This window comes from Carlito syrichta, unplaced genomic scaffold, assembly GCF_000164805.1.
Source record: "Carlito syrichta isolate Samal-C Ts95f unplaced genomic scaffold, Tarsius_syrichta-2.0.1 Scaffold302419, whole genome shotgun sequence".
NCBI lineage: Eukaryota > Metazoa > Chordata > Mammalia > Primates > Tarsiidae > Carlito > Carlito syrichta.
This window is the reverse complement of record NW_007246515.1, coordinates 129,544-156,039: the sequence shown is the minus strand read 5'-3', so window position 1 is coordinate 156,039 and position 26,496 is coordinate 129,544. Positions and strand designations below refer to the sequence as shown.

General features: G+C 42.5%; 1 protein-coding gene across 1 annotated transcript in view; it reads left to right on the top strand.

Moving 5' to 3' along the window:
• The first annotated feature begins 6,628 nt into the window (after positions 1-6,628).
• CENPJ (centromere protein J) overlaps positions 6,629-26,496 on the top strand; it is a 36,976-nt gene continuing 17,108 nt past the window's right edge. The window contains exons 1-7 of the mRNA XM_008056621.2: positions 6,629-7,130; positions 8,266-8,389; positions 14,321-14,617; positions 18,349-18,460; positions 19,585-19,687; positions 19,816-21,433; positions 25,269-25,401. Of these exons, the coding sequence (XP_008054812.1) occupies positions 6,693-7,130; positions 8,266-8,389; positions 14,321-14,617; positions 18,349-18,460; positions 19,585-19,687; positions 19,816-21,433; positions 25,269-25,401 (2,825 nt within the window). The 5' untranslated portion in view covers positions 6,629-6,692. The remainder of the gene's footprint in view (positions 7,131-8,265; positions 8,390-14,320; positions 14,618-18,348; positions 18,461-19,584; positions 19,688-19,815; positions 21,434-25,268; positions 25,402-26,496) is intronic.

The window sequence follows — 26,496 nt, the reverse complement described above, 5'->3', positions numbered from 1 at the left end:
CACTCACCTCAGCCTCCCAAAGGCGCGGGATTACAGGCTGAGCCACCGAGCCTGACTAATATGGGTTTTTTTAATGGAAATATTTCATTATGGAAAATTCTTTAAAAATATGCAAGATATAATAAGCCCCTATCTATAACCCTGCTTTGGGGACAGCCTTATTTTTTATTTTTTTGAGTTGGAATCTCATTCTGTCACCCAGGCCGGGGTGCAGTGGCACAGTCATAGCCACCTCAGTGTTGACCTGCTGGGCTCCAGTGATCCTTCTACCTCAGCCTTCCAAATAGCTGAACTACAGGCACGCACTACCATACCCAGCTAATTTTTTTGATTTAGTGTAGAGACAAGGTCTCCCCAAGTTACTCGGGCTAGTCTCAAATCCGTGGTCCTAAACAGTCCACACACCTTGGCCTCCCAAAGTACTGGATTACAGGCAGAGCCACCAAGCCTGTCCTGGGAACATCCTTAAACAAATATTTGTTTCTTTTTTTTCCCCGAGTTGGAGTCTCACTCTGTCACCCAGACTGGAGTGCAGTGGCACGCTCCCAGCCACCGCAACCTCAACCTGCTGGGCTCCGGCTATCCTTCCGCCTCAGCCTTCCAAGTAGCTGGAATTACAGGCGCATGCTACCATGCCCGGCTAATTTTTTGATTTTTATTGTAGAGATGTGATGTCTCGCCAAGTTGCCCAGGCCGGTCTCGAACCTGCAGGCTCAGGCAATCCACTTACCTTGGCCTCCCAAAGCGCGGGATTACAGGCTGAGCCACCACCTGGCTCCTTAAAAAAATATTTAACATTTCTATTGAGTTTGAATAGGAGGTAAGTTTTCCTGTTTTTACTCAGACCACCATCCTCATAGACATTTCTTTACTTGTAACACAACATTTTTGTTTTTTTGAGTGGGAGTCTCACTCTGTCGCCCAAACTGGAGTGCAGTGGCACACTTCTGGCCACTGCAGCCTCGACCTACTGGGATCCTTCCACCTCAGCCTTCCACGTAGCCGGAACTACAGATGCACACTACCATGCCCAGCGAATTTTTGATGTATTGTAGAGATGAGGTCTTGCCAAATTGTCCGGGCAGGTCTCGCCTCGGCCTCCCAAAAGTGCTGGGATTACAGGCTGAGCCACTGAGCCCGGCCACTTATGACATCTTAAAGGTGGTTCACATATTCTGTAGCAGCTGGGTAGCATACCAGTGTACCATAGTCTATTCATCTAGTCCTGCATTAGACATTTCAGTTAGTCTTTTGCTGCTACAAATATTGCAGACATAATTACAGAATACATTCCTAGAAGAGGAATAGCTGAGTCAAAAGGGCTACTTATTTATAATTAATACATTACCAAGTTCAGAGGTTATGCTAATTTATATATCCACCAACTCTAAAGATATATTCACTGGACAGAGGAGGGGCAGTAGGTTGTATAGGTAATAGGTAAAAGAGTAACAACTGATAATTTATGTCAAAGACTCTTAGAGGTAATGCTGATTGCAATAAACACCCTAACAAAGCCTAGTTTAAGAAGGCAGGCATTTGAAAGTCCATGTGTTAATGAAATTTTACCTTCGATAAACTAGTACTATTTTTCAACATTAAGACAATCATAAAACTTGTTGGGCTTTTCTTGAACTCTTTCCATTTCTTTTTATGTTAACATGCCTTATATCTCTCAGCCATTGACATAACCTCCTTTGGGATACTCTGAATTTATAAAATGTTAATAGTGTCCTGAGTTATTTGTACATATTAATAGTATTCTGAGTTATTTCTGCAGTATGCTAAAATGCCTCCAAATCATTTGAGATAATCTGCACAGTTGGTTACATCTTTCAAACAGAAATGTATTTCTAGCCGGGCTTGGTGGCTCAACCTATAATCCCGCTCCTTGGGAGGCTGAGGTGAGTGAATTGCCTGAGCCCACGGGTTTGAGACCTGCCTGGGCAACTTTGTGAGACCTCATCTCTACAACAAATCAAAAAATTAGCTGGGTGTGGTAGTGCGCTCCTGTAGTTCTAGCTACTTGGAAGGCTGAGGCGGAAGGATTGCCTGAGCCCAGCAGGTCGAGGCTGCGGTGACCGGGAGCGGCCACTGCACTCTAATCTGGGTGACAGAGTGAGACTCCAACTCAAAAAAAAAAAGAAATGTATTTCTGCCTATTAAACGTTAAATTCATCTTCAGGCTTATAAAACTAGTCCTTCAGCTGCTTCTTCATACCCTTAATGTGCCTTTATCTGGTATCATTTTTTACATATTCTTCCTTTCCTCTGGGCCTAAGTATGGTCCCCTGTAGGAACATTTACTGAATGGTCTATAGCTCCCCACTGCGCCCCACTGCTTTCTTTCTCAGTGGGACTTTCATTGCTAGCCCCCATTAAGTTAGGTTCCCCAGCTATATTTTCCCATAGCTCCTTATCTTTGCCATGCTGTAGTCCTCATAGCATGTTTTAAAAATTGTTGAATATCCATCTTCCCTGATAATCAGCATGCCCCAGTACGTGACCATGACTGAAACACTGGAAGGGGGTAGTAAGTAAAAGAAAATTTCTTTTTTTTTTTTTTTGAGTTAGAGTCTCACTCTGTCACCCAGACTGGAGTGCAGTGGCTGCTTCCAGCCACCGCAGCCTCGACCTGCTGAGCTCTGACGATCCTTCCACCTCAGCCTTCCAAGTAACCGGAATTACAGGCATGCACTACCACGCCCAGCTGATTTTTTGATTTGTTGTAAAGATGAGGTCTCGCTGCCCAGGTGGGTCTCGAACCCGCAGGCTCAGGCAATCCACTCACCTCAGCCTCCCAAAGGCGTGGGATTACAGACTGAGCCACCGAGCCTGGCTTTTTTTTTTTTTTTTTTTTTTTGAGTTGGGGTCTCACTCTGTTGCCCAGGCTAGAGTGCAGTGGCACACTCCCATCCACCGCAGCCTCAACCTGCTGAGCTCAGGCAATCCTTCTGCCTTGGCCTTCCAAGTAGCTGTAACTATAGGTGAGTGCTACCACGCCCAGCTAATTTTTGATTTTTTTTATTGTAGAGACAAGGTCTCGCCAAGTTGTTCGGGCTGGTCTCGAACCTGTGAACTCAGGCAATCCACGGGCCTCGGCCTCCCAAAGTGCTGGTATTACAGGGTGAGCCACCGGACCCGGCCCACTTGGTGTTTTTCTATTAGAGCAGACAATGTGGTCTCATTTTCTTCCTCCCACACTAATAATATGTAATTTATTGTCCAGTCTGTGGACTACTGTGAAAGCACTTCACACATTCTCTTTCTATGTAGCGCCAGCTGATACTTTTTAATGCATGTCTCAATATATATTTCTCTTATTTTTTTGCGTAATTTGAATAGAAAACTTCAAGGAAACGTACATTTTTTAAAAAACTGAACTGACATAAGTTTGTCCTGAATATAATCACCAGCAATCTCATTATGAGGGGGACATTGGAGTGGTTTGCTAGATTTACAGTGTCCCCTCAAAGGGGACATCGAGTGCAAAGGGTTAAGATTTAGGGTTATTCAAACAGATTTGGAGTCTAAGTCTACAGTTGTTTAAACAGTATATGGGGGTATATGATAATAGTATTTTTAAGAGGAAAAAAGGTTTTCTCTCATACTCATGCCAATTTGGACAATTTGTCAGCAATGTTTTCAGAGTAACCCTGAGTACAGAGTATAATTTTGTATGCTTATGTTTCTTGAGACACTAAGTGTGAAACTAAATATGTTTGTTTCCCTCCAAATTGCCTTTTTCATTTCCTTTCTTGGTTGTGTATATTGCTGTATTATAGTGGTAAAGTAGTCTAGAATTTTGTCTGAAAAATAACATATGTCATTCTACTTCAGATTTTACTACTGAATCTACTACTACGTTCTACTGCTAGATTTCCTTGCCCCTTCTCAAGAACATGATTTGGCAGCTCCCCCCCGCCGCATCCTTATCTGCCTATAAACATGCTTTTATTCTGTTGGAAAAGTACCCCACTTCACCTTACTTTTCTGTGTAGCTACTGTTACTTACCTCCTTCCTTTTATGACAGGACTCCTGGAAAGAAGTAGCTGTACTCACTGCCTGCAAGCTCTTACTCCTTCATGCATCCCTCGCATTCACGCTTTTGCCCCCAACCAGATTCAGAGGTGAGATTCAGAGGTGAGTTCTTAGCTTCCCTCATCCTTCAGCTGTTGCCTGCATATTTATTTATTTATTTATTTATTTATTTATTGAGTTGGAGTCTCACTGTCGCCCAGGCTGGAGGGCAGTGGCACGCTCCCGGCCACCGCAGCCTCGACCTGCTGGGCTCCGGCGATCCTTCCGCCTCAGCCTTCCAAGTAGCTGGAACCACAGGCAAGCGCTACCACGCCCAGCTGATTTTTTTTTGGATTTATTGTAGAGATGAGGTCTCGCTGCCCAGACGGGTCTCGAACCCGTGGGCTCAGGCAATCCACTCACCTCAGCCTCCCAAAGGCACGGGATTTCAGGCTGAGCCACCGAGCCCGGCTGCCAGCATATTTAACACAGCTCTTTCCTTCGTGAAACACTTGCACCACTTGGCTTCAAGAACTCTATGCTTTTTATCTGTTCTCCTTTTTGACTACCCACAATCCCTTAGCGATCTCATCCAGTATCCAGGCTTTACATTCCACCTCCATGCTGAGGATGCCCACATTTATGCCTCACAGCCTCGGCCTCTTCCATGAATTCCATTCTAGTGCTTCCAGCTGCCTGCACAACTTCTCTACTGGAGAACTCAAGGTCGGCAATGGTGACGAGGCTTTGAGAACTGGGGGTTTCTGGGGAAGTGGAGTGTTGGGGGCATCCTGCAGATGAAGGTGAGGAAGTCTGGGTGGCTGAGTCTTACACTGCCCTGATAGCTGCACACCTCTAAATCTGCAACCTCCTTTTCCCACTTTGCTTTTATTTTTCTCCTTAGCACTTATTACTAGGTAATATACTGTATAATTTATTTGTGTGTGTTTTCTTCACTAGCTCTGATTTATGAACTGTTGTATACCAAGGGCCTAAAACATATCTGGCACAGAATAGGAACTCTGTAAATGTTTGTTGAATGAATTTAGACTTACAAAGGGAAAGAGCTTATCTTCTCTGTGATGTCCTGTTTAAGTCTGTCGCACAGGAACAAAGTTACACGAGGAATGTGGTTATTTTATTTTATTTTATTTTATTTTTTTGAGTTGGACTCTCACTTTTGAGTTGGACTCTCGACTGGAGTGCAGTGGCCGCTTCTGGCCACCGCAGCCTTGACCTGCTGGGCTCCAGCGATCCTTCCACCTCAGCCTTCCAAGTAGCTGGAATTACAGGCACACGCTACCACACCTGGCTAATTTTTTGATTTGTTGTAGAGATGAGGTCTCACCAACTTGCCCAGGCGGGTCTTGAACCCACGGGCTCAGGCAATCCACTCACCTTAGCCTCCCAAGGTGCAGGATTACAGGCTGAACCACCGAGCCTGGCTGAATGTGGTTATTTTAAAGTTTGATAACTCATACACGGCAGCTATTCTGTGCCATGAGCCAATGTAATGTTTATGGTTGAACATTGAACACAAATGATCCTCTATAGTATGGCATTTATTATTAGCTTAACCTTAGTTTTGATTTATTTTTGACTTAATTTTAACAAACATTTGTCAGGGTTCTCCTATCTGCCAGGCATGGTGCTAGGCAGTAGTGAATATATAGATGTCTTCAAGGAATTCTACAGGTTAGTAGAGTATGAATGTGAAACCAAAATACCACAAGTCATAATATAAATGCTAAAATAGTGATGTCACTGTTTTACCTCTAGGAGTGCAGATGAGGGGCTGCCTGATGGGTAGGGGTTAGAAGAGAGACAGGGAAGGTACAGGGGAAATGGTGCTAGGTAAAGCCATGGGTGATGGTGAATTTTGTTCTTGAATTAGGGAGAAAATGGGTTCCCCAGTTGGGCAAAGAAGTAATGCTGGACTAGGGCCAGAAGCAAGAAAGTGCTTAGTGTGGGTAATATCTGACATCAGTAGTGGCTGTGTGTGTATATGTATAATACTTTGAAGGTGTTTTAGCTCCCATAGTTCAGTTCAACTAATCTTGCATTTGTATAAGATCATTAGCAACTGAATGATTAGATAAGAAGGGATTTTAGGTTTTTGATTCACTCATCTTGGTTATTTTTAAGATTAAAGAAAAAAAAAGAGGTGTGGTGGCTCATGCCTGTAATCCCAGCACTTTGGGAGGTGGAGGTGAGATGATTGCCTGAGCCCAGGGGTTCGAGATCAGCCTGGGCAATTTGGCAAGACCCCATCTCTACAATAAATTAAAAAAAAATTAGCTGGGCATGGTGGTGTACGCCTATAGTTCCAGGTACTTAGAAGGCTGAGGTGGAAGGATCACTTGAGCCCAACAGTTCGGGGCTGCAGTGGCCATGAGCATGCCATTGCACTCCAGCCTGGGCAACAGAATGAGACTGTCACTCAAACACAAAAAGAAATGCAGCTTATACCCAACTGTTTTGCTGGTTAAAGTCTTTTATATATGAAATACTGCATGAATTTTCTTGTAGGGCTAAAGTTTAGGCTCATTTTGAGTAGAACATCTTACAGCTTTAATTAATATTTGTTGTTGACTATCTTTGTCTCCAGGTGTTGGAAATCAATCTCTCTTCTAGCTTTTACATTATTTAAGTATATTGTCATTGGACTAAAATGTTCCTGATGCCAACCTCTTCCGAGTTAAACAGTGGACAGGACTTCTTAACCCAGTGGATGGCCAATCCTTCTCGGGCTGGGGTCATATTAAATCGTGGATTTCCTGCTTTGGAAGCAGATGAAGAGAAGCAAGCAGCTGTAGATGTTTCTACCAGCTTTCCTGTTAAAGCCCCACATTTTTCTAGTAGCTTCAGCTTTATAAGTGAAGAAGATTCACTTCATGAAGAGCAGAAGTTGGAATCTAATAGTCCTTACACACTGCAGTCAGATAAATCAGAAACCCATGCAGTCTTTCCTTTAGTTAAAAAGGGACCACAAACAGCATGTCAGGGTGCTATTGCACTCCAGGAAGAGAACAAAAAGGATGTTGTCCCAGACCCTGCAAGTGAATTCAAAGTGACTTATAAGGACCCACTCTTTAAAAAACTTGAACAGGTACAGTAGAATTTGGCCTAATGTGTATTTGTGTTACCACAGGTGTCTGTTTATGTAGTAAAGTCATTTGTTGTAGGGTCTCCTGTTTCTTTTCCTTCATTTTGAATCCCCCAAATACCAGATTTTTGCCTTTTGTCTAATATGAAACATTAAAATGTGTTTAATGTATAAGCTGTAATCATGACACTTAAGCAAATTTTATATCTTCAACTTTCTACCTCATTTGGCAAAAGTTAGGAAAAGTTGATCAAGTATTGGGGAGAAATGTTGAGGTACTGATACCCATCCTATGTCATGAATCAAAGGATTTACACAACTTTCTATTTCTTATTTGTGGTAGGTGATATAATTTCCTTCATAAGAGTTGGACTTCAGAGTTTTGGAGGCAGATTTAGTTACTTAGGGATCTCTCTCAAACTTTTTTTATTTTTTTGATTTGGAGTCTCACTCCATCGCCCAGGCTGGAGTGCAGTGGCATGCTCAGGGCCATCCCAGCATCAACCTGCTGGGCTCCAGCAATCCTTCCACCTCAGCCTTCCAAGCACCCGGAACTAGAGGTGTGCGCTACTATGCCTGGGTAATTTATTTTAATTTATTGTAGAGATAAGACCAAGTTTCCTGGGCTGGTCTCGATCCCATGGACTCAGACAATTCACTGGCCTCGGCCTCCCAAAGTGCTGGGATTATAGGCTGAGCAATTGAACCCGGCCTCTCTCTTTTTTTATTTTTTTTTTTGAGTCAGAGTCTCACTCTGTCGCCCAGGCTGGAGTGCACTGGCACCACAACCTTGATCTGCTGGGCTCAGACAATCCTTCCGCCTCAGCCTTCCTGGTAGCTGGAACTACAGGCCCATGCTACCATGCCCGGCTAATTTTTTGATTTATTGTAGAGACGACGTCTCACCAAGTTGCCCAGGCTGATCTTGAGCCCCTGCGCTCAGGCAATCCTCTCGCCTCGGCCTCCCAAAGTACTGGGATTACAGGCTTGAGCCACCGCACCCGGCCTTCTCTCAAACTTTTTATCAGGGAAAATTTGAAGAGGGAGACAGGAGAGATTAAGATAAATGTAAGGAACAAGGGTTTCCCTGAAGAAAATGTAAAGTTGGTTCAGTAAAGTTAATTTTATGTTTAAAAAGCTGAAAGAAGTACAGCAGAAGAAGCAGGAACAACTGAAGAGGCAACAGTTAGAGCAGCTGCAAAGACTCATGGAAGAACATGAGAAGCTGCTCACCATGGCTTCTGGGCAGCACACACTTTCAGGTAAGCTTTGCTTACACAGGGTCTCATCTGTACAGTGACGTACGTTTCTTACGTGTGGTCGTCTGACATTCCTCTGTCATGTGGGAAATTCCAACCAGGCGGATACATGTGAAATGGAGGTGTCTTATAGCTGGGACAAGTAGGAGCTGTGGCATTCTGAAGTGTGCACGCCCTGCTTAAAGGCATTCACATTTATATATTTTTAAAAAACCATATAAACTCTAGAAGAAAAGCCAAATTTAGCCTAGAGCTACTGGTGTCCAGCCTTAGCCTGCTGAGTGGAAAACTGTTGGGTATGATAGGTAAATGTGTGTGGAAGTCAACTGAAGCACCATCCCAAAGATCCTTTCTTTGGTAGTTGATGACAGTATTTTGTTGTATGCTACATTAGTTAACAGAAAGTATCATGTGCTAATCAGGGAAAACTATTGAAAGGTGACCTGAATCAGTGGTTTGAATGTTTTTGACCACACTCCATAGTAACAAAAACATTTAAAATCATGACTCATGATGGTATAGAAGTTTCATATTATCAGTCCTTATTGGTGTGCCTGGCACATAGTAAGGATATTTTCTATTTTGTTTATCCTAATTCTGTGCCATTAAAAAAAAGTGCCAGGTACGACTGTTTGCATCTTTTTTTAATTTTAATTTTTTATTTTTTTGTAGAAACAGGGTCTTGCTATATTGTCCAGGCTGTCTTGAATTTCTGGGCTCAAGTGATCCTTCTGCCTTGGCCTCTCAAGGTGTGAGCTACCGTGCCCAGCTACTTGTTGCATCCAATGATAAAGTTTTTTTTTTTTGAGTTGGAGTCTCCCTCTGTCGCCCAGGCTGGAGTACAATGGTATGCTTATGGCCACCGCAGCCTTGACCTGCTAGGTTCAGGCGATCCTTTCGCCTCAGCCTTCCAAGTAGCTGGAACTACAGGTGTGTGCTATCACACCTGGCTAATTTTTCTTGATTTATTGTAGAGATGAGGTCTTGCCAGGTGGCCCAAGCTGGTCTTAAACTCATGAGCTCAGGCAGTGCTCTCACCTCAGCCTCCCAAAGTGCTGGGATTACAGGTGTGAGCCACCGTACCCAACTTGATGAGAAAGATTACTCATGGATTGTGTCCCGCAGTTTGAAAAACTGAGCTGGAGCAGTATGTTTACTTTTTGCTGCTACCTTTTAAGAGACACATTTTACTGATACAGGCAAGTCCGGTTCTGCCCAGAGGTGCCAGGCATTGAGAATATGAGGAAGAAAAGACATTGGCAAATGAGTGCAAAGTATGTCTGGGTGCAAGGATGTGGTGTGGTTGGTCATGAAAAATTGTATCAAGTGAAAAATGGTTTTAGAAACTTGGGTGTTTGTCATGGAGAAGATAGAAAACATCTTTTTTTTTTTTTTTTTTGAGTTGGAGTCACTCTATTGCCCAGACTGGAGTGCAGTGGCCGCTCCTGGCCACTGCAACCTGGACCTGCTAGGCTCCAGCAATCCTTCCGCCTCAGCCTTCCAAGTAGCTGGAACTACAGGCGTGCGCTACCACGCCCGGCTAATTTTTTGATTTATTGTAGAGATGAGGTCTCACCAAGTTGCTCAGGCGGGTCTCGAACCTACGGGCTCAGGCATTCCACTCACCTCAGCCTCCCAAAGGCGTGGGATTACAGACTGAGCCACTGAGCCCAGCTTTACATTTTTTTAATGTATGTATTTATTTTATTTTTTAGAGACAAGGTCTCACTCTCTTGTCTAGGCTGGTCTTGAACTCCTGGGTTCAAGCAGTCCTCTCTCCTTGGCCTCCCAAATTGCTAGGATTACAGGCGTGAGCCACCATGCTTGCCAGCATTCTTAAATTGTTGAGAACCCCAAGAACTTTTGTTATGTGAGTTAACTTATCAATACTTTACTGTATTAGTAATTAAATGTGATTGATGGTGATATTAATGTGTACCATTTTTTGAGACATTTAAAAACTATTCATTTAGGATAATAACAAACTGGTTGGTCATGATGGATCATGCTTGTAATCCCAGCACTTGAGGTGGAGGGTCACTTGAGTCCAGGAGTTCAAGATTAGCCCAGGCACAACATAAGAAGACTCTGCTTCTACCAAAAAATATAGGTGTGATGGTGTGTGCCTGTTATTCCAGCTGCTCTAGAGGCTGAGATGGGAAGGAGGATCACTTAAGCCTAAAAGAATTTGAGGCTGCAGTGAGCTATGAGCTAGGATTCATTGCACTCTAGCCTGGGTGACAGAGTGAGATCCTGTCTCTCCAAAAAAATATAAATCAATTACATTTTTTTTTTTTTTGAGTTGGAGTCTCACTCTATCGCCCAGATTGGAGTTCAGTGGCTGCTCCCGGCCACCGCAGCCTCGACCTGCTGGGCTCCGGTGATCCTTCTGCCTCAGCCTTCCAAGTAACTGGAATTACAGGTATGCGCTACCATGCCCGGTTGATTTTTTGATTTATTGTAGAGATGAGGTCTCGCTGCCCAGGCGGGTTTCGAACCTGCGGGCTCAGGCAATCCACTCACCTCAGCCTCCCAAAGGTGCGGGATTACAGGCTGAGCCACTGAGCCCGGCTACATTTTATCATAAATAAAATTTGTTTTTAAATTGTGGAGTCTTACTCTGTTGCTGCAGTACAGTGGCACAATCACAGCTCATTACAGTGTCAACCTCCTGGGCTCAGGGGATCCACCTCAGGTCTCCCAAGTAGTGCCACCACACCTGACTAGTTTTGCTGTGTTGCCTAGGCTGGTCTCAAACTCCTGGACTTAAGCAATCCTCTTGCCTCTGCCCTAAATGAAAAATCAGCTGGTTATGGTGGCTCACATCTATATTCTCAATGCTTTGGGAGGCTGAGGCAGAAGATTGCTTGAGCTCAGGAGTTTGAGACCAGCCTGAGCAAAACAACGAGATGCTGTCTCTACAGAAAATTAAAAGAAAGAAGTTAGAGCCGGGCTCGGTGGCTCAGCCTGTAATCCCGCGCCTTTGGGAGGCTGAGGTAAGTGAATTGCCTGAGCCCGCGGGTCCAAGACCCGCCTGGGCAGCAAGACCTCATCTCTACAATAATTCAAAAAATCAGCTGGGCATGGTAGCGCATGCCTGTAATTCCGGCTACTTGGAAGGCTGAAGTAGAAGGATCGCCGGAGCCCAGCAGGACGAGGCTGCGGTGGCCGGGAGCGGCCACTGCACTCCAGTCTGGACAATAGAGTGAGACTCCAACTCAAAAAAAAAAAAAAATAATAATAATAATAGCCTTTTCAGATAATGGTCCTTATTCTTCTTTGATATTGCATCTTTCCAAGTGGTCATTTATTAAAAGTTATTTGCAGTATGGAATCTAGGACCATATTAATGAAACTTTTGTTCTCTATTACATTAAAATACAATATTTAAAAATACTGAATATCTTGGCATTTTGAATAGTTTTTTTTATGACACATGCTCTGGTGCATGGTCATTTGGAAAATAGTGGTTCACTGAGTTATGCAGATCTTAAAAATGTTGACATAATTTATTATACAATATCAAAGAATGGCATTAATATCACCATCAATCATTATATATATATATATTTATTTTCTTTTTTGAGTTGGAGTCTTACTCTGTCACCCAGATTGGAGTGCAGTGGCCGCTCTCGGCCACTGCAGCCTCGACCTACTGGGCTCCGGCGATCCTTCTGCCTCAGCCTTCCAAGTAGCTGGAACTACAGGCGCGTGCTACCATGCCCGGCTCATTTTGATTTATTGTAGAGATGAGGTCTCGCCAAGTTGCCCAAGCGGGTCTCAAACTCACGGGCTCAGGCAGTTCACTCACCTCAGCCTCCCAAAGTGCTGGGATTACAGGCTGAGCCACCGAGCCCGGCTAATCATATCTTAACAGTCTTGAAGTACTGCTTAGTTGTCAAGCTCATGGTGTGGATATGAAACTTAGAGATGGGCAGGAAGAGAACTTTCTCTCTGTTTATTGGGTTATTTCAAAAGCAGAGACTTAAACAAAACAGACAAAAAGTAACACAGGAAATTTAGAAACGAAAAAAAAGGACAAAAGGAAAGTCACCACCCTACAATACCAACATTTAAAGGGTAATCTGCAGGGGGCCAGCCCCTGCAAGTTTTGGGGAGATTTAGGAGGTCCCTTGGAAGGTGTGGCAGTGTCAGCAATTATTCTGGAGAAATAAAGAGAAAGAAAGAGAAAAGGGGGGAGAAAGAAAGAGATTGGATTCTGTCTATCGCAGAAGCCGATTCTGTAGTAGGAATTGATATTGAAAGAAAGATGGAGGGATAGATATACAGAGAAAGAAAGAAAGTGGACAACTGTTCAGTGAAATGAGCAGAAGCCGTTTTATTGAAAGTTACAGCAGGTATTTATCCCCAAATTTTACCCAGACAGTCTCACAAGTCTTTCATGGGAACACAAAGCCAGGTGCAGGAGGGGCGTCCCCCACCCACCAGATGTTTTCTCAGGTATGAGGAAGGACAAACCCCAAGATTGTCTTATTGTTCCCTTTGCTAGTTAATGCTCTTCAAAAGCAGTGAAACAATCCCTACTAGCATCATGATGTTCGGATAATCAGTAATTTCTAAAGCTCATGCACACACAACACCCATGATGACTAACTTAAATTTTATTATCTTTCTATTCTATGCTAATACTACTTACACAATGCTATGGAAGCTCTTAATTATAGCTTAAACCAATTCCTAAAGAATGTGGCCCAGTCCAAGGTTCACAGTGGACCACTTTGGAACAATCTATTACAATCTCTTAACAAAATGGCTATTCTGAAGTCCTGTATAGCTATCCTAATTTCTCTGAAAGTTTCTCATTCCTAGTCCTGATATATAAAGCTGATCAGCAGCAGCAAAGCTTCTAAAAATAAAACCCAAATATAAACTGTAAATGTACTAAGGCCAAAACCACAATAGTAGAAAATGGAGACAATGAAATTTCTAAAGTTAACTGTATTCTTATTAAACCTCAGAATATCATGATTGATCATGCTTGAACTAACATGATTCCCTGACGTTAGCATGACCTATTCTACAGTACTTTCTATGAATAAAATAAATTCAATTTCTATAATAGGTAGAAAAACCCTACACTAACTGTAGCTATATCCGGCCTAAAGAATGCAGCCCAGTCCAAGGAACACGCTGGGCCCTCAGGAATGTGGCCCAGCCCAAACTTTGGCTGGGCCATTTCTGATAACTCTAGATAGTCATCTATACCATTGAAAAGCTGAAAACAGCTCTCCGTAATTATATACTAATTCTACAAATTTACTTTTAAATCTTATAAAGAGGCTTGTACCATATAAAAGGCTCCCAAATGTGACCTGAATTTGAATTATATCTAATACCTAAGCCGAAACCACAGTTTATGGGAAACAGGAACAATGGGTTTCTAGAGTGAGCCATGCCTGTCACAGTCACAGAGTCTTCAGCTTAGATCAGCAGAGTTCCTTTAGGTTACTTGCGCTGCATGGTAAAAGGAGGAGGAAAATGGGGTCAACGGCTCCCGAACACATCCTAGTGGTCTCGGGGTCCACGGCCCTCCCTGATCCCTAACGCTCAGTGGGCGTGGCCGGCTCCCAACAGTAATCTAAAGTGCAGGAACTAGTTATTGGGGAGTGCGCAGATCATTTGCATCACCATCTGCATTGGTGCTCTGTGTCTAACCACCAGTCGGAGGGCTGCAGCGTTGCCACCACCTACTGTTCTCATGAATGGGACAGGTGTTAGGTGGTGCCCACATAAAATTATGTGAAGGCTCCTTTGGAATTGTAAAGTGTCATGATTTTGTTAAACACCATTTCCAAATAAGGAGAAAAAATATTTTTTATCACCATGAAGACTTCGTGGGGTGAAGTCATTACTGGGCAGAGAAGAGAGACTGTTGAAAGAAGTCATCACCTTGTTACTTATCATAATTATAAGGTTTGCCCTCAGTGCCTGACATTCAGAGCCAGAAGCACAGATCGCCAGGAAATTCAACTACTGGAGAGAGAGCCACGCCCTTCTTACCATCCCATGTTTGCATAAATCAAACCCAAGAAAAATCACAGGCTTCCAGCATTTCATCCGATGAACAAAAGAACTTCTGTGGAACTACTCATCAAGATTTTGTCTTAGCTTCAAAAAGGACTTCTCCCAATTTGTTTTATGAGGCACAGCATCAAGAAGCCCCTGTGGAAAAAGATGATTCAAAGGAAGAAAACCATAACCATCCTACAGGTAAGTTACTATATTTCTCTCTTCTGTACTTAATTAACAGTGCTATGAAGTTGCTTTTTGCATTTTTGTTGTTAAATTTTTTTTAGAGATGAGTTCTTGCTATGTTGGCCAGGCTGAGGGACACCTGTGCTCAAGCGATCCTCCCACCTATGTCTCCTGAGTAACTGGGACTATACACTTGCACTACCATGCCAGCTCTTTGTGTGTGTGTGTGTGTGTGTGTGTGTGTGTTTTCCTGTCCCCTGTGTGTGTGTGTGTGTTTTCCTGTCCCCTGTAGTTTTATTTTATTTTTGAGTTGGGGTCTCACTCTGTCACCCAGGCTGGAGTGGTAGCACGATCACAGCTCACTGCAGCCTTGTCTTCCTGGACTAAAGCGATCCTCTTTCCTTGGCCTCTCAGGTAGTTGGGACTAAAGGTGTGCACCACCATACCCAGGCTAATTTTTTTTTTTTTGAGTTGGAGTCTCACTCTGTTGCCCAGACTGGCGTGCAGTGGCCGCTCCTGGCCACCGCAGCCTCGACCTGCTGGACTCCGGGGATCCTTCCGCCTCAGCCTTCCAAGTAGCTGAAACTACAGGCACACGCTACCACGCCCGGCTAATTTTTGATTTATGGTAGAGATGAGGTCTCACCAAGTTGCCCAGGTGGGTCTTGAACCCGTGGGCTCAGGCAATCCACTCACCTCAGCCTCCCAAAGGCATGGGATTACAGGCTGAGCCACCTAGCCTGGCTCAGGCTAATTTTTAATTTTTTTGTAGAGACAAGAACTCACTATGTAGCTTAGGCTGGTCTCAAACTCCTGGGCTCAAGCAATCCTCTCACCTTGACCTTCCAAAGTGCTGGGATAACAGGCATGAGCCACCATGCCCAGTCCCCTCTGCATGTGATTATAAGATCCATGGTGCATGACTGCTTAGCCTGGCTGAGACCCAGAGCTGGGCTAGGATTTTATTTTTCCAAGAGCAGTCGTAACACTCATGTCAACTTCAAACTATGCATGGTAGCATGGGGTCTTCAGAAAAGGGAGGCAGCACGTTCTGTATGTATCTTTTTTCTTTGTGAGCTTAGAAATAGTTGGAGGTTGGTTTAAGATGTGCTTGGTGGTAGTGTGGGACCTGATAGAAGATGTGAAATATGGGAAATAGATGGGTGTTATTACTCATAAAAGAAATACCCTAACCCACACACCCGGTTGTCTTCACTGTCTTCTGTATTCTCATACCCAGCACATTTCTGCCAGAGAACTGCTGGTGCTCTGTGGTGGGTGGTGCAAGCTCATGTGGCTCTCAGCATTTCCCGCCCTTTAAAGTCCTAGTCCTGCTCCCATCTCCCCTTTCCTTTGCACTGTTGTAATCATAGGAGATTATATAGTAATATAGAGTTCCTTTCCCACTCAACACAGAAAATTCTTTTTTTTTAACTTTTAATTTTTTAAAGATGTGGGGTACAAGTCAAGGTTAGGCATACAAATGTTCATTATGCAGGTGCCCTTGTGGATGAGGTGTAGAAAATTCTCATAGTACATTGTGTTGCCTTCATGACCATAATTTTAATGTTTGTCATTATGCTAGCTGTCAAATAATATACTTGCATTTAATGTTCTTTGTGGTAGAACATGGTTGTGTCCAATGCTTTTAAAATTTATTTTTATTTTTATTTTTAATGGTGAATGTGCTCTTTTGAATGATTTAAGTTACAGAAAAATACACATACACAGGTAGCTCATGCCTGTAATCCCAGCACTTTGGGAGGCCGAGGCTGGAGGATTGCTTGAGGCCAGGAGTTTGAGACTAGCCTGGGCAAAATTGCGAGGCCCTGTCTCTACCAAAAAAAAATTAGCTGGGCATGATGTGGTGCACATATGTAGTTCTGGCTACTGAGGAGGCTAAGGCAGACTGGACTTGAGCCCAGGAGTTGGAGACTGTATTGAGCTATGATGGTGTGACTATACTCCAGCCTGGGCAACAGAGCAAGACCGTGTCTCTTAAAATAAGAAGAAAAATACAAATAACATAGCAAAAGTTGCTATATTTACTGTTTAAGACTGAACACATATGTACATAATGCCTTATTCCTAATTTAGAGTTAATCCCTTGGTACCAAGAACTCAAGTATGTTTTTCTTCTTTTTAAATACAATATGCTTCCCTAACCTTTTATTTTAGAAAACTCGAAAAATCCAGAAAAGTTGAAAGACCACTGCAGTGATTACAAATATATAAATATAGCCGGGCTCGGTGGCTCAGCCTGTAATTCTGGGCTTTGGGAGGCTGAGGCGAGTGGATTGCCTGAGCCTGCGGGTTCGCGACCCGCCTGGGCAACTTGGCGAGACCTCATCTTTACAATAAATCAAAAATCAGCCAGGCGTGGTAGTGTGCGCCTGAAGTTCCAGCTACTTGGAAGGCTGAGGTGGAAGGATCGCTGGAGCGCAGCAGGTCAAGGCTGCGGTGGCCGGGATCGGCCACTGCACTCCAGTCTGGGTGACAGAGTGAGACTCCAACTCAAAAAAAAAAAGCATATACTGCCACCTAGATTTAGTGGTCACTATTTTGCCATATTTACTTGTCAGTATATGTGTGTATGTGTATATATATGTGTATCTATCTTTATTTATTTATTTATTTTAGAGTCAGAGTCTCACTCCTTTGCCCAGGCTGCAGTGCAGTGGCATGCACACTCATGCCTACGCCAGTGCTGACCTTCTGGGCTCCCACAATCCTTCCACCTCAGCCTTCTTAGTATCCGAACTACAGACGCCTGCTACCACACCTGGCTATTTTTAATTTTATTGTAGAGACGAGGTCTCGCCAAGTTGCCCAGGCTGGTCTCGAACTCGTGGTCTCAGGCAATCTACTCTCCTCGCCCTCCCAAAATGCTGGGATTACAGGCTGAGTCACTGAGCCTGGCCTATATTTATATTTGTATCTTATAATTTTCTGAACTATTTCGAAAGTAATATGCAGGCATCATGTTACTTCATTCCAAATATTTCCGTATACATCAAGTGAAAATTAAGACATTCGCCGGGCGCTGTGGCTCATATCTGTAATCCCAGCACTTTGGGAGGCAGAAGGGAGAGGATTGCCTGAGCTCAGGGGTTTGAGACCAGTCTGAGCAACATGGCGAGACCTTGTCTCTACAATAAATCACAAAATTAGCTGGATGTGGTGGCATGTGCCTGTGGTTCCAACTACAGGAAGGTTGAGGTGGAAGGATCACCTGAGCCCAGTAGGTCAAGGCTGCAGTGGCCATGAGCGTGACACTGCACTCCAGCCTGGGTGACAGAGTGAGACTCCAACTCAAAAAAAAAAAAAAAAAGACAATTAGGACATTCATTTATGTAACCACCATGCCATTATTATATCTAAAGAAATTGACAATAATTCCTTAATATACAGGTTCATTTTGGAATTCCCCCATTATCATCAAAATGTCTTTTAAACATTTTTTTAAAAAAATCAGAATCCAGCCAAATACATGCATTGTGTTTGTTATAACTCTTTAGTCTTTTTTATGTTAGAAAAGCCCATATTTTTTTCCATGATGTTGGCCTTTTGAAGAATGTCAAGTGTCTTAATTGGGGTTATTTAAGAAGTCCTTGAGCATTCTAAAATATTTGGCATGCATTACTTTTAGTTAAAAATATTTTTAGCATAGTAATTTATAAAATTCTCATGTTTTAAGACTTTAATTTGCCATTTTTGAACTAAATTGTTTGTAATTTTTATTCTAGGAGAAGGTGTTTTATCATGTTGGGAGAAAATGGCGGAACACATTCAGGAAGGGAATGATATGAACTTAAAAAAAATTGGTGATTCCTCAGAAGTGGTTAATATTGAAGAAAGGTATTGTTCATGTTGAAAGGGATAAGAAATGTGACAGTTAAATGTACTAGCTAGCCTTTATTATGGAGTACTTTCTTTGTTTGAAGAGCTATACTTGTTTTCACTTGAATATGCTTTTAAGTGTGAGGTTGAAGATGCAACTTATCACATACTGTTGACAACAGCAAGGTTGAGAAGACTTATCACGGTAGCTTTGACACTGTGAGCAAAGTGTTTTGTTTTGTTTTTTTGAGTTGGAGTCTCACTCTGTCGCCCAGACTGGAGTGCAGTGGCACGCTTCCGGGTACTGCAGCCTCGACCTGCTGGACTCCGGCGATCCCTCCGCCTCAGCTTTCCAAGTAGCCGGAACTACAGGCGTGTGCTCCCATGCCCAGCTAATATTTGATTTACTGTAGAGACGAGGTCTCACCAAGTTACCTGGGCTGGTTTTGAACCCATGGGCTCAAGCAGTCCACTCGCCTTGGCCTCCCAAAGTGCTGGGATTACAGGCTGAGCCACTGAACCTGGCCATGAACAAAGAGAAACATCTGGATAAAATTAATCTTCTCTCAAATTGTTAAATCCTATTTTGGAGAAGAGAAAAGTATTGGCATCTCGCATTTGGTGTCACTTATCAATTGTAATTACATGATTAGTTTAGCTATAGAATTTTAAAATGTTATGGGAAAGATAAAGTATTTTACCTTTAATAGGTTGTTTATTATTTTCTTATATATTTGAAAATTTTTAATGTGTGTTATAGTATGGGCAAAATGATTTTTCTGATTATTACTCTATTCACATTGTTAGTTAAGGACCTTTCTTAATTAAAAATGCATATTTAAAGACCTGTTTTGGAAATATATTTTAAAGTTAAATGATGAATATATTACTCTGTTAGTCTACAGTCAGTAGATAGACTTCAGAGGGTTCTTGAGGACTCCTAAGTCATATGCAGAGTGTTGTACAGTTTCTGTATTTTAGGGGGTGGAGAGGGATTGTAACTTTATTAGATTCTTCAAGGAAGTTCCAGACTTTGAAAAAGACTAGTTCTCATTGTAGTCAAGGGTGTCCATGTTACATTAAAGTGTAAAGTATCCAAACATTATGATTTGCATGTTAAATAACTTTGTGTTTATGATTAGGCCTATTAAAGCTGCTATTAGAGAAAGGAAACAGACATTTGAAGACTATTTAGAAGAACAGATTCGGTTGGAAGAACAAGAACGGAAACAAAAACAGCTAAGGGTTAGCATTTGTAGTATTTTGATTAAGTGATTTTAAAGCTTTAGAGATTTATTTATGATTTGCTCTAAAAATAACTGGGAGATTACTTGGATATATCAGAATTAATTCAAATATTATTTTTATTTTAGGAAGCAGAAGGACCATTGCTAATTAAAGCAAAACCAAAACAACCATTTTTAAAACGAGGAGAAGGTTTAGCTAGATTTACTAATGGTAAATCTAAGTTTCAAAAAGGGAAAGAAAGCCAGAGCACTTCAGAAGACCAACCTCTGTTTAAAAGAGATAGATACCAATTCCAGCGGAAAACTGCTCTTGTACATAAAGAACTGTGTGCAGAGAACCCTGCTGTTACAAAGGACAGCAAAACTAGAACCAGGGACGGCTCTATCATCCTCAGGCAGAAGCCAAAGGTGCTTAAAAGTCATAATAGAAAAAGCCTCTCTCCATCGGGACTGAAAATGCAGACAGGGAAGAAATGCAACGGGCAACTAAGAGACCAGATCAGATTAGAAAAAGCAGTCGAATCTAATCATAAAGAAAATGTACCTGAGTGGCCAAAACCTTATGATACTGGTTGCAAAATGTGGAGTAAGACTCCAGGTAAAGACAGACTTCCTCTCTCGATGGGACTGGTCAGCTATGTGGCTTCCAAGAGCCCCATGAGGGAGACCGTGAAAGAGTTGGAATCTTCTCTTGACGTTTCTCTTCAGAGAAAGCTAGAGAATTGGGAACGAGAAAAGGAAAAGGAAAACTTGGAATTAGATGAATTTTTGTTTTTAGAACAAGCTGCTGATGAAATATCATTTTCTAGTAATTCCTCATTTGTACTGAAAATCTTAGAAAGGGATCAACAGATCATGAAAGATCACCAGATGTCTTCCACCCCTGTCAAAACTGTGCAGCAGGAAAGGGCAAATCCCGTGGATCCCCTTAGTCGGTGTAACTACACTGAGGATCTGGAGCATACTACGCGTGGGAAGAAGAGTGAGTGTGAGACCACACCCAAACAACTGGGTCCAGGCTCCTCACCTGATGGGCTGAGGGAAGAGTCTTGTGAAATCAGTAGGAAAGCCTTCCGGAAGAGCACGTCTGACCGTCCAGCTCGATGGAATGCAAGTGATGATGAAGGGGACGCAAATGGTGACAGTAGTACTGACTCTAAGGAACAGCTTGATAGTACTATCAAACCAGCAGCTGAGGAGGGAGCGGGGGGTTCCAGCAGCAGCGAGGATAGTCCACAGGTCTGCAGTGGCAAGGGGCCTTTTCGGGACACCAGGACTCAAGAAGCCGAAAGGAGAGATGTCGATCTGGATTTGTCTGATAAAGATTCTACTGGTGATGAGTCCATTGTCATAGAAAGCATGAAGCATAAAGGGTCTGAGTCCTCAAGAAGATCCTTATCTCTAAGCGTTAGTAATATTGACTTTGATGATGAAAGAACTTGGACTGACCTCGAAGAGCATTTGTGTAAATATGATGTTATTCCTGGGGATGAAGCCATTTACGGAATGCCCCAGACACACTATCCTAATCCGAGCGAAATGTGTGTCCTAGACAAAGCAATAAAAAGGAAGGTTGCACCAGTCAAGAAGGGGGAAGGCTTGAGCAAGTCCAGGAGGAGCAGAAGTCCTCCTCCTGCGTCGGAGCTGATGATGAAATTCTTCCCTTCTTTAAAACCAAAACCAAAACCAGATTCACACTTGGGAAATGAGCCCAAGTTAAACATAAGTCAAGACCAACCATCTGGTAAGTCAGAGCATTACAAAATATGTCTCAGAATATCATCAGTTTAACATCTGCTTTACCAGTAGGCTGTCAGAATGCCTAAAATCCTCTTTGCTTGTTGCTCAGTAGAAATAAAATTAATGGTTGATTTGTAAAATTGTGGGGATTTTTTTGTGGGTCTAAGTAATGTAATAGTGACTAGTATGAGAGATTCGGATGAATTGTACTTTCAGATTTTTCAAGCTTGTGTTTTAACTTTCCCAAGGCTTTAAAATTAGTTACTTTATTATAAAGTGAGATAAGCTGGGCTCAGTGGCTCAGCCTGTAATCCGCACCTTTGGGAGGTTGAGGTGAGTGGATTGCCTGAGCCCGCGGGTTCGAGACCCGCCTGGGCAGCGAGACCTCATCTCTACAATAAATCAAAAAATTTATTTTACCACGCTGGGCGTGGTAGCACATGCCTGTAATTCCGGCTACTTGGAAGGCTGAGGCAGAAGGATCGCCGGAGCCCAGCAGGTCGAGGCTGCGGTGGCCGGGAGCACTGCACTCCAATCTGGGCGACAGAGTGAGACTACAACTAAAAAAAAAAAAATAGATAACATTTAGGTTTCTAAGTTTTCCTTTCTTCTCCTGGTCCTAGTCCCCCTTCCTAGAGGTGCCAACATTACCATTTCACTTGTGTGTTCACAAATATAAAACGTGTGAGTGTGTATATAATTTCCTTTCTGTACAAATGAGAATGTGCTTTTTACAAATCATCCTGCACCTTGTTTATGATGATTTATTTTTTATTTTTTATAGAGACAAAGGTCTCACTATGCTCCCCAGGCTGTTCTCAAACACTTGAAAGTGCTGGGATTATAGGTGTGAGCCACCATACCTGGCCTGCTTATAAATTTTGAAGATTGTTCTAAAGCTTTTATACATCTGTCTCATTCTGTTTAATGGCTGTGTAGTATTCAGTTAATATGGTGGGCTTTTTAAGCTCACATTGGAAGACTGCTTTTCATTGTATTATAAGCTCTGAATGCTTAACAGAGCATAGGTGCTTTAAAATATAAATTTTAACTTAGTAATTTAAAAAAAAAAAATAATAATAATTATTTTTTTGAGTTGGAGCCTCACTCTGTCACCCAGGCTGAAGTGCAGTGGCATGCTCACAGCCACTGCAGACTTGACCTGCTGGTTCAGGTGATCCTTCCAAGTAGCTGGAACTATAGGTGTGCACCAGCATGCCCAGCTAATTTTTTGATTTATGTAGATATGAGGTCTTGCCATACTGCCCAGGCTGGTCTCGTACCCCTGGGCTCAGGCAATCCTCTCACCTCAGCCTCCCAAAGTGCTGGGATTAAAGGCGTGAGGCACTACGCCTGGCTATTTTTTTTTTAATTTAAATTTTTATTTTTTTAGAGATGGGGTCTTGCTCAAAAGTTTTTCCAGGTAAGCGCAGTGGCTCAAGCCTGTGGAATCTCAGCTCTTTGGGAGGCCGAGGCGAGAGGATTGCCTGAACCCAGGGCTTCGAGACCAGCCTGGGTAACATGGTGAGACCTGGTCTCTACAATAAATAAAAAAAAAAATTAGCTGGGCGTGGTAGCGCATGTCTTTAGTTCCAGCTACTTGGAAGACTGAGGCAGAAGGATTGCCTGAGCCCGGCAGGTTGAGGATGTGGTGGCCATGAGCAGCGTGTCACTGCATTCCAACCTGGGCAACAGAGTGAGACTCCGACTCAAAAAAAAAAAAAAAAAAAAGAAAAATTCCAGACTGGAGTGCAGTGGCGTGATCATAGCTCACAGTAACCTTGAACTCCTGGGTCAAATGATTTTCTCCCCTCAGCCACAGGCACCACCACACCCAACTAATTTTGTTCTTTTGTAGAGATATCTAGCTATGTTGCTAAGGCTGGCTTTGAACTTCTGGCCCCAAGCATCCTTCCCAACTCAGCTTCCCAAAGTGCTGAGACTACAGGTTTGAGCCACTGCACCTGGCCAAAATTCTGATTTTAAAACTAATTTTTTTACAGAAAGTTTAGAAATTTAAAAAGTATAGAAGCAAACATATTTATAACTAAACTATCCAAAGATAACTGCTGTGCCCTTTGGGGATATTTCCTTCAGTCTTTTTCCTGTGTACTTTTGGCATGATAGAGATGTGTGCTATAACTTGCCTCGTCCTTTTAGCTTTGTGATATTGAGATCAGATTTATTTTTCTAAGAGGGTAGTGCCCATTGATAAAATGTTTCAAATGAAGAACAGAAGCATTGACTATTTTATTTTGTAAATAGCAAGTTTGATAAGGGAATGATCTTAATTTACATTTTTAATAGTAGGTAGTAAACTTTGATTTTAAGCCGGGCTTGGAGGCTCAGCATGTAATCCCAGCGCTTTGGGAGGCTGAAGTGAGTGGATTGCCTGAGCCTGAGAGTTCAAGACCCGCCTGGGCAACTTGGCGAGACCTTATCTCTACAATAAATAAAAAATTAGCCGGGTGTGGTAGTGCACGCTTGTAGTTCCAGCTACTCGGAGGGCTGAGGCGGAGGGATCGCCGGAGCCCAGCAGGTCGAGGCTGCGGTGGCCAGGAGCGGCCACTGCCCTCCAGTCTGGGTGACAGAGTGAGACTCCAACTCAAAAAAATAAAATAATAAAATAAAATAAAAAACTTTGATTTTAGTTAGTTAGCCCTTTAGATCTCTTATGAATTATTTATTCATATTCGAAAGCTATTTTTATATATCAATCTTTTAAAAAATTGATTTGAATGATTTTTTTTTTTTTTTGAGTCGGAGTCTCACTCTTCGCCCAAGCTGGAGTGCAGTGGCACACATAGCCTTGACCTGTGAGGCTCAGACAATCCTTCTGCCTCAGCCTTCCAAGTAGCTGGAACTACAGGCACACGCCATGAAGCTCGGCTAATTTTTTGACTTACTGTAGAGATGAGGTCTCACCAAGTTGTTGGTCTTGAACTCATGGGCTCAGGCAATCCTCTCACCTTGGCTTCCCAAAGTGCTGGGATTATAGATGTGAGCCACCACGTCCGGCTGATTTTTTTTTTTGAGTCAGGGTCTTACTCTTGTCACCCAGACTGGAGTGCAGTGGCATGATTACGGCTCACCATAGCCTCAACCTCCTGGGCTCTGGTGGTCTTTCTGCCTCAGCCTCCCAAGTAACTGGGACTATAGGTGCATGCCACTATGCCTGGCTAATTTTTTAATTTTTTGTAGAGACAGGGTCTTGCTCTCTTCTCTAGACTTGTCTTGAACTCCTGGGCTCAAGCGACACTCCTGCCTTGACCTCCCAAAGGTGCTGGATTATAGGCTGGATTACTGCACCTGACCTTGAGTGATTCTTTTTATGTATCATACTGATTCCTCGTCAGGTTGATGTTCTTTTCAGGCAGAATAATTTAATTTTCTTACATTTAGACTAGTGTCCTCTGGAAAGTTAGGCCAATTTATTTTTTTTTCCTTTTTGTTACTTGAAGCATTGTTTCTAATGCTTTTTTTTTTTTCCCGAGTTGCAGTCTTACTCTGTCGCCCAGGCTGGAGTGCTGTGGCACACTCATAGCCACTCCAGCGTCAATGTGCTGGGCTCCGGCGATCCTTCCACCTCAACCTTCCAAGTAGCTGGAACTACAGGCGTGCCCTACCGCACCCAGTTAATTTTTTTTAATCTATTGTAGAGATGAGGTCTTGCCAAGTTGCCCGGGCTGGTCTCAAACTCGCAGGCTCAGGCAATCTACTCACCTCTAATGAATTTTAATGGCAAGGGCATTTGCCATTTTCTTGGCTCTTAGTGTTACTAGCTAACTAGTGTTTTTGCTGCTGTAAACCTTTTGTGAAGTTCATTATCTATTTTATAGGTGACAGTGCTCGATCCCAGGTTTTGAGAGAGAAAGTTATTGAATTAGAAACAGAAATAGAGAAATTTAAAGCTGAGAACAAATCTTTGGCTAAACTTCGCATTGAACGAGAAAGTGCCTTGGAAAAACTAAGGTAAGTTTGTGTCTGTAAGTTGGGAAAACATATATGTTGATTATGTCTGTCAGACTATATATGAACTATTTGAAGCAATTTTAATCAATCCAGTGAAAAGGAGGTGAGATCTGTATCATATAAGATTTTTTAATTAAGTAAATTACCCAGTGTAGTAAAAGACGTGTTAGAAGAGGAATTTGCTTAGTGGTAAGATCATAAATTAGATTAAAAAGCAATTTGTAACAGCGAATTCAGGTGGTACTTTGGCTAGCATATTTTCCTGGCTGCCGAAACAAAGCACCACAAAGTGGGTGGCTTAAAACAATAGAACTTTATTTATTCATGGTTCTAGAGGCCAGAAGTTCAAAGTCAAGGTATCAGCAGGGCCACACTGTCTCTTTTAGCTTCTGGTCGTTGCAGGCAACCTTTGGCATTTCTTGGCTTCCAGGTATACATCTCTTCAGTCTCTGTGTCTGTGGTCCATGTCCATCTTCCCTGTGTCTTGTGTCTTCATGGCATTCTCCTCTGTGTGTCTTCTTTCTTATAAGGACAGTGTCATACTGGCTTAAGGAACTACCCTACTCCAGTATAACCTCATCGTAACTTATATCTTAGTTACATTTGCAGAGACCCTGCTTCCAGTAAGTTCATGTTTACAGGGAGTAGGACTTATTGTTTTAGAGGATACAGCTCTACTACAGCAGTCAGCAGTATGGCATATGTGGTTTTCTACCTAGGTCATGATCTGACTTGACTTTCTTGGGTAGCAAAACCTGAACTAAACTTATAAGAGGCTATTATTGATTATTATTGATATATGTGTGTGTGTACATATATATTTATTTTATAGTTGTACTTATTGTGTAAAATGTGGACTTAAGTTCTGTTGTAGAAATGCTAATGCATTTTATCCCAGATACTGCCCTGGATTTGGCTGGGGATCTTATATAATATATAGAGTACACACTGTATTTCTTTCTTTTTTTGATTTGCTATTTGAATTTTTGAGATAAAATTCATACAACTTAAAATTAACCATTTTAAAGTATATAATTAAGTGGCCACCTCTATTTTCATAACTTTTTTTTTTTTTTTTTTGAGTTGGAGTCTCAC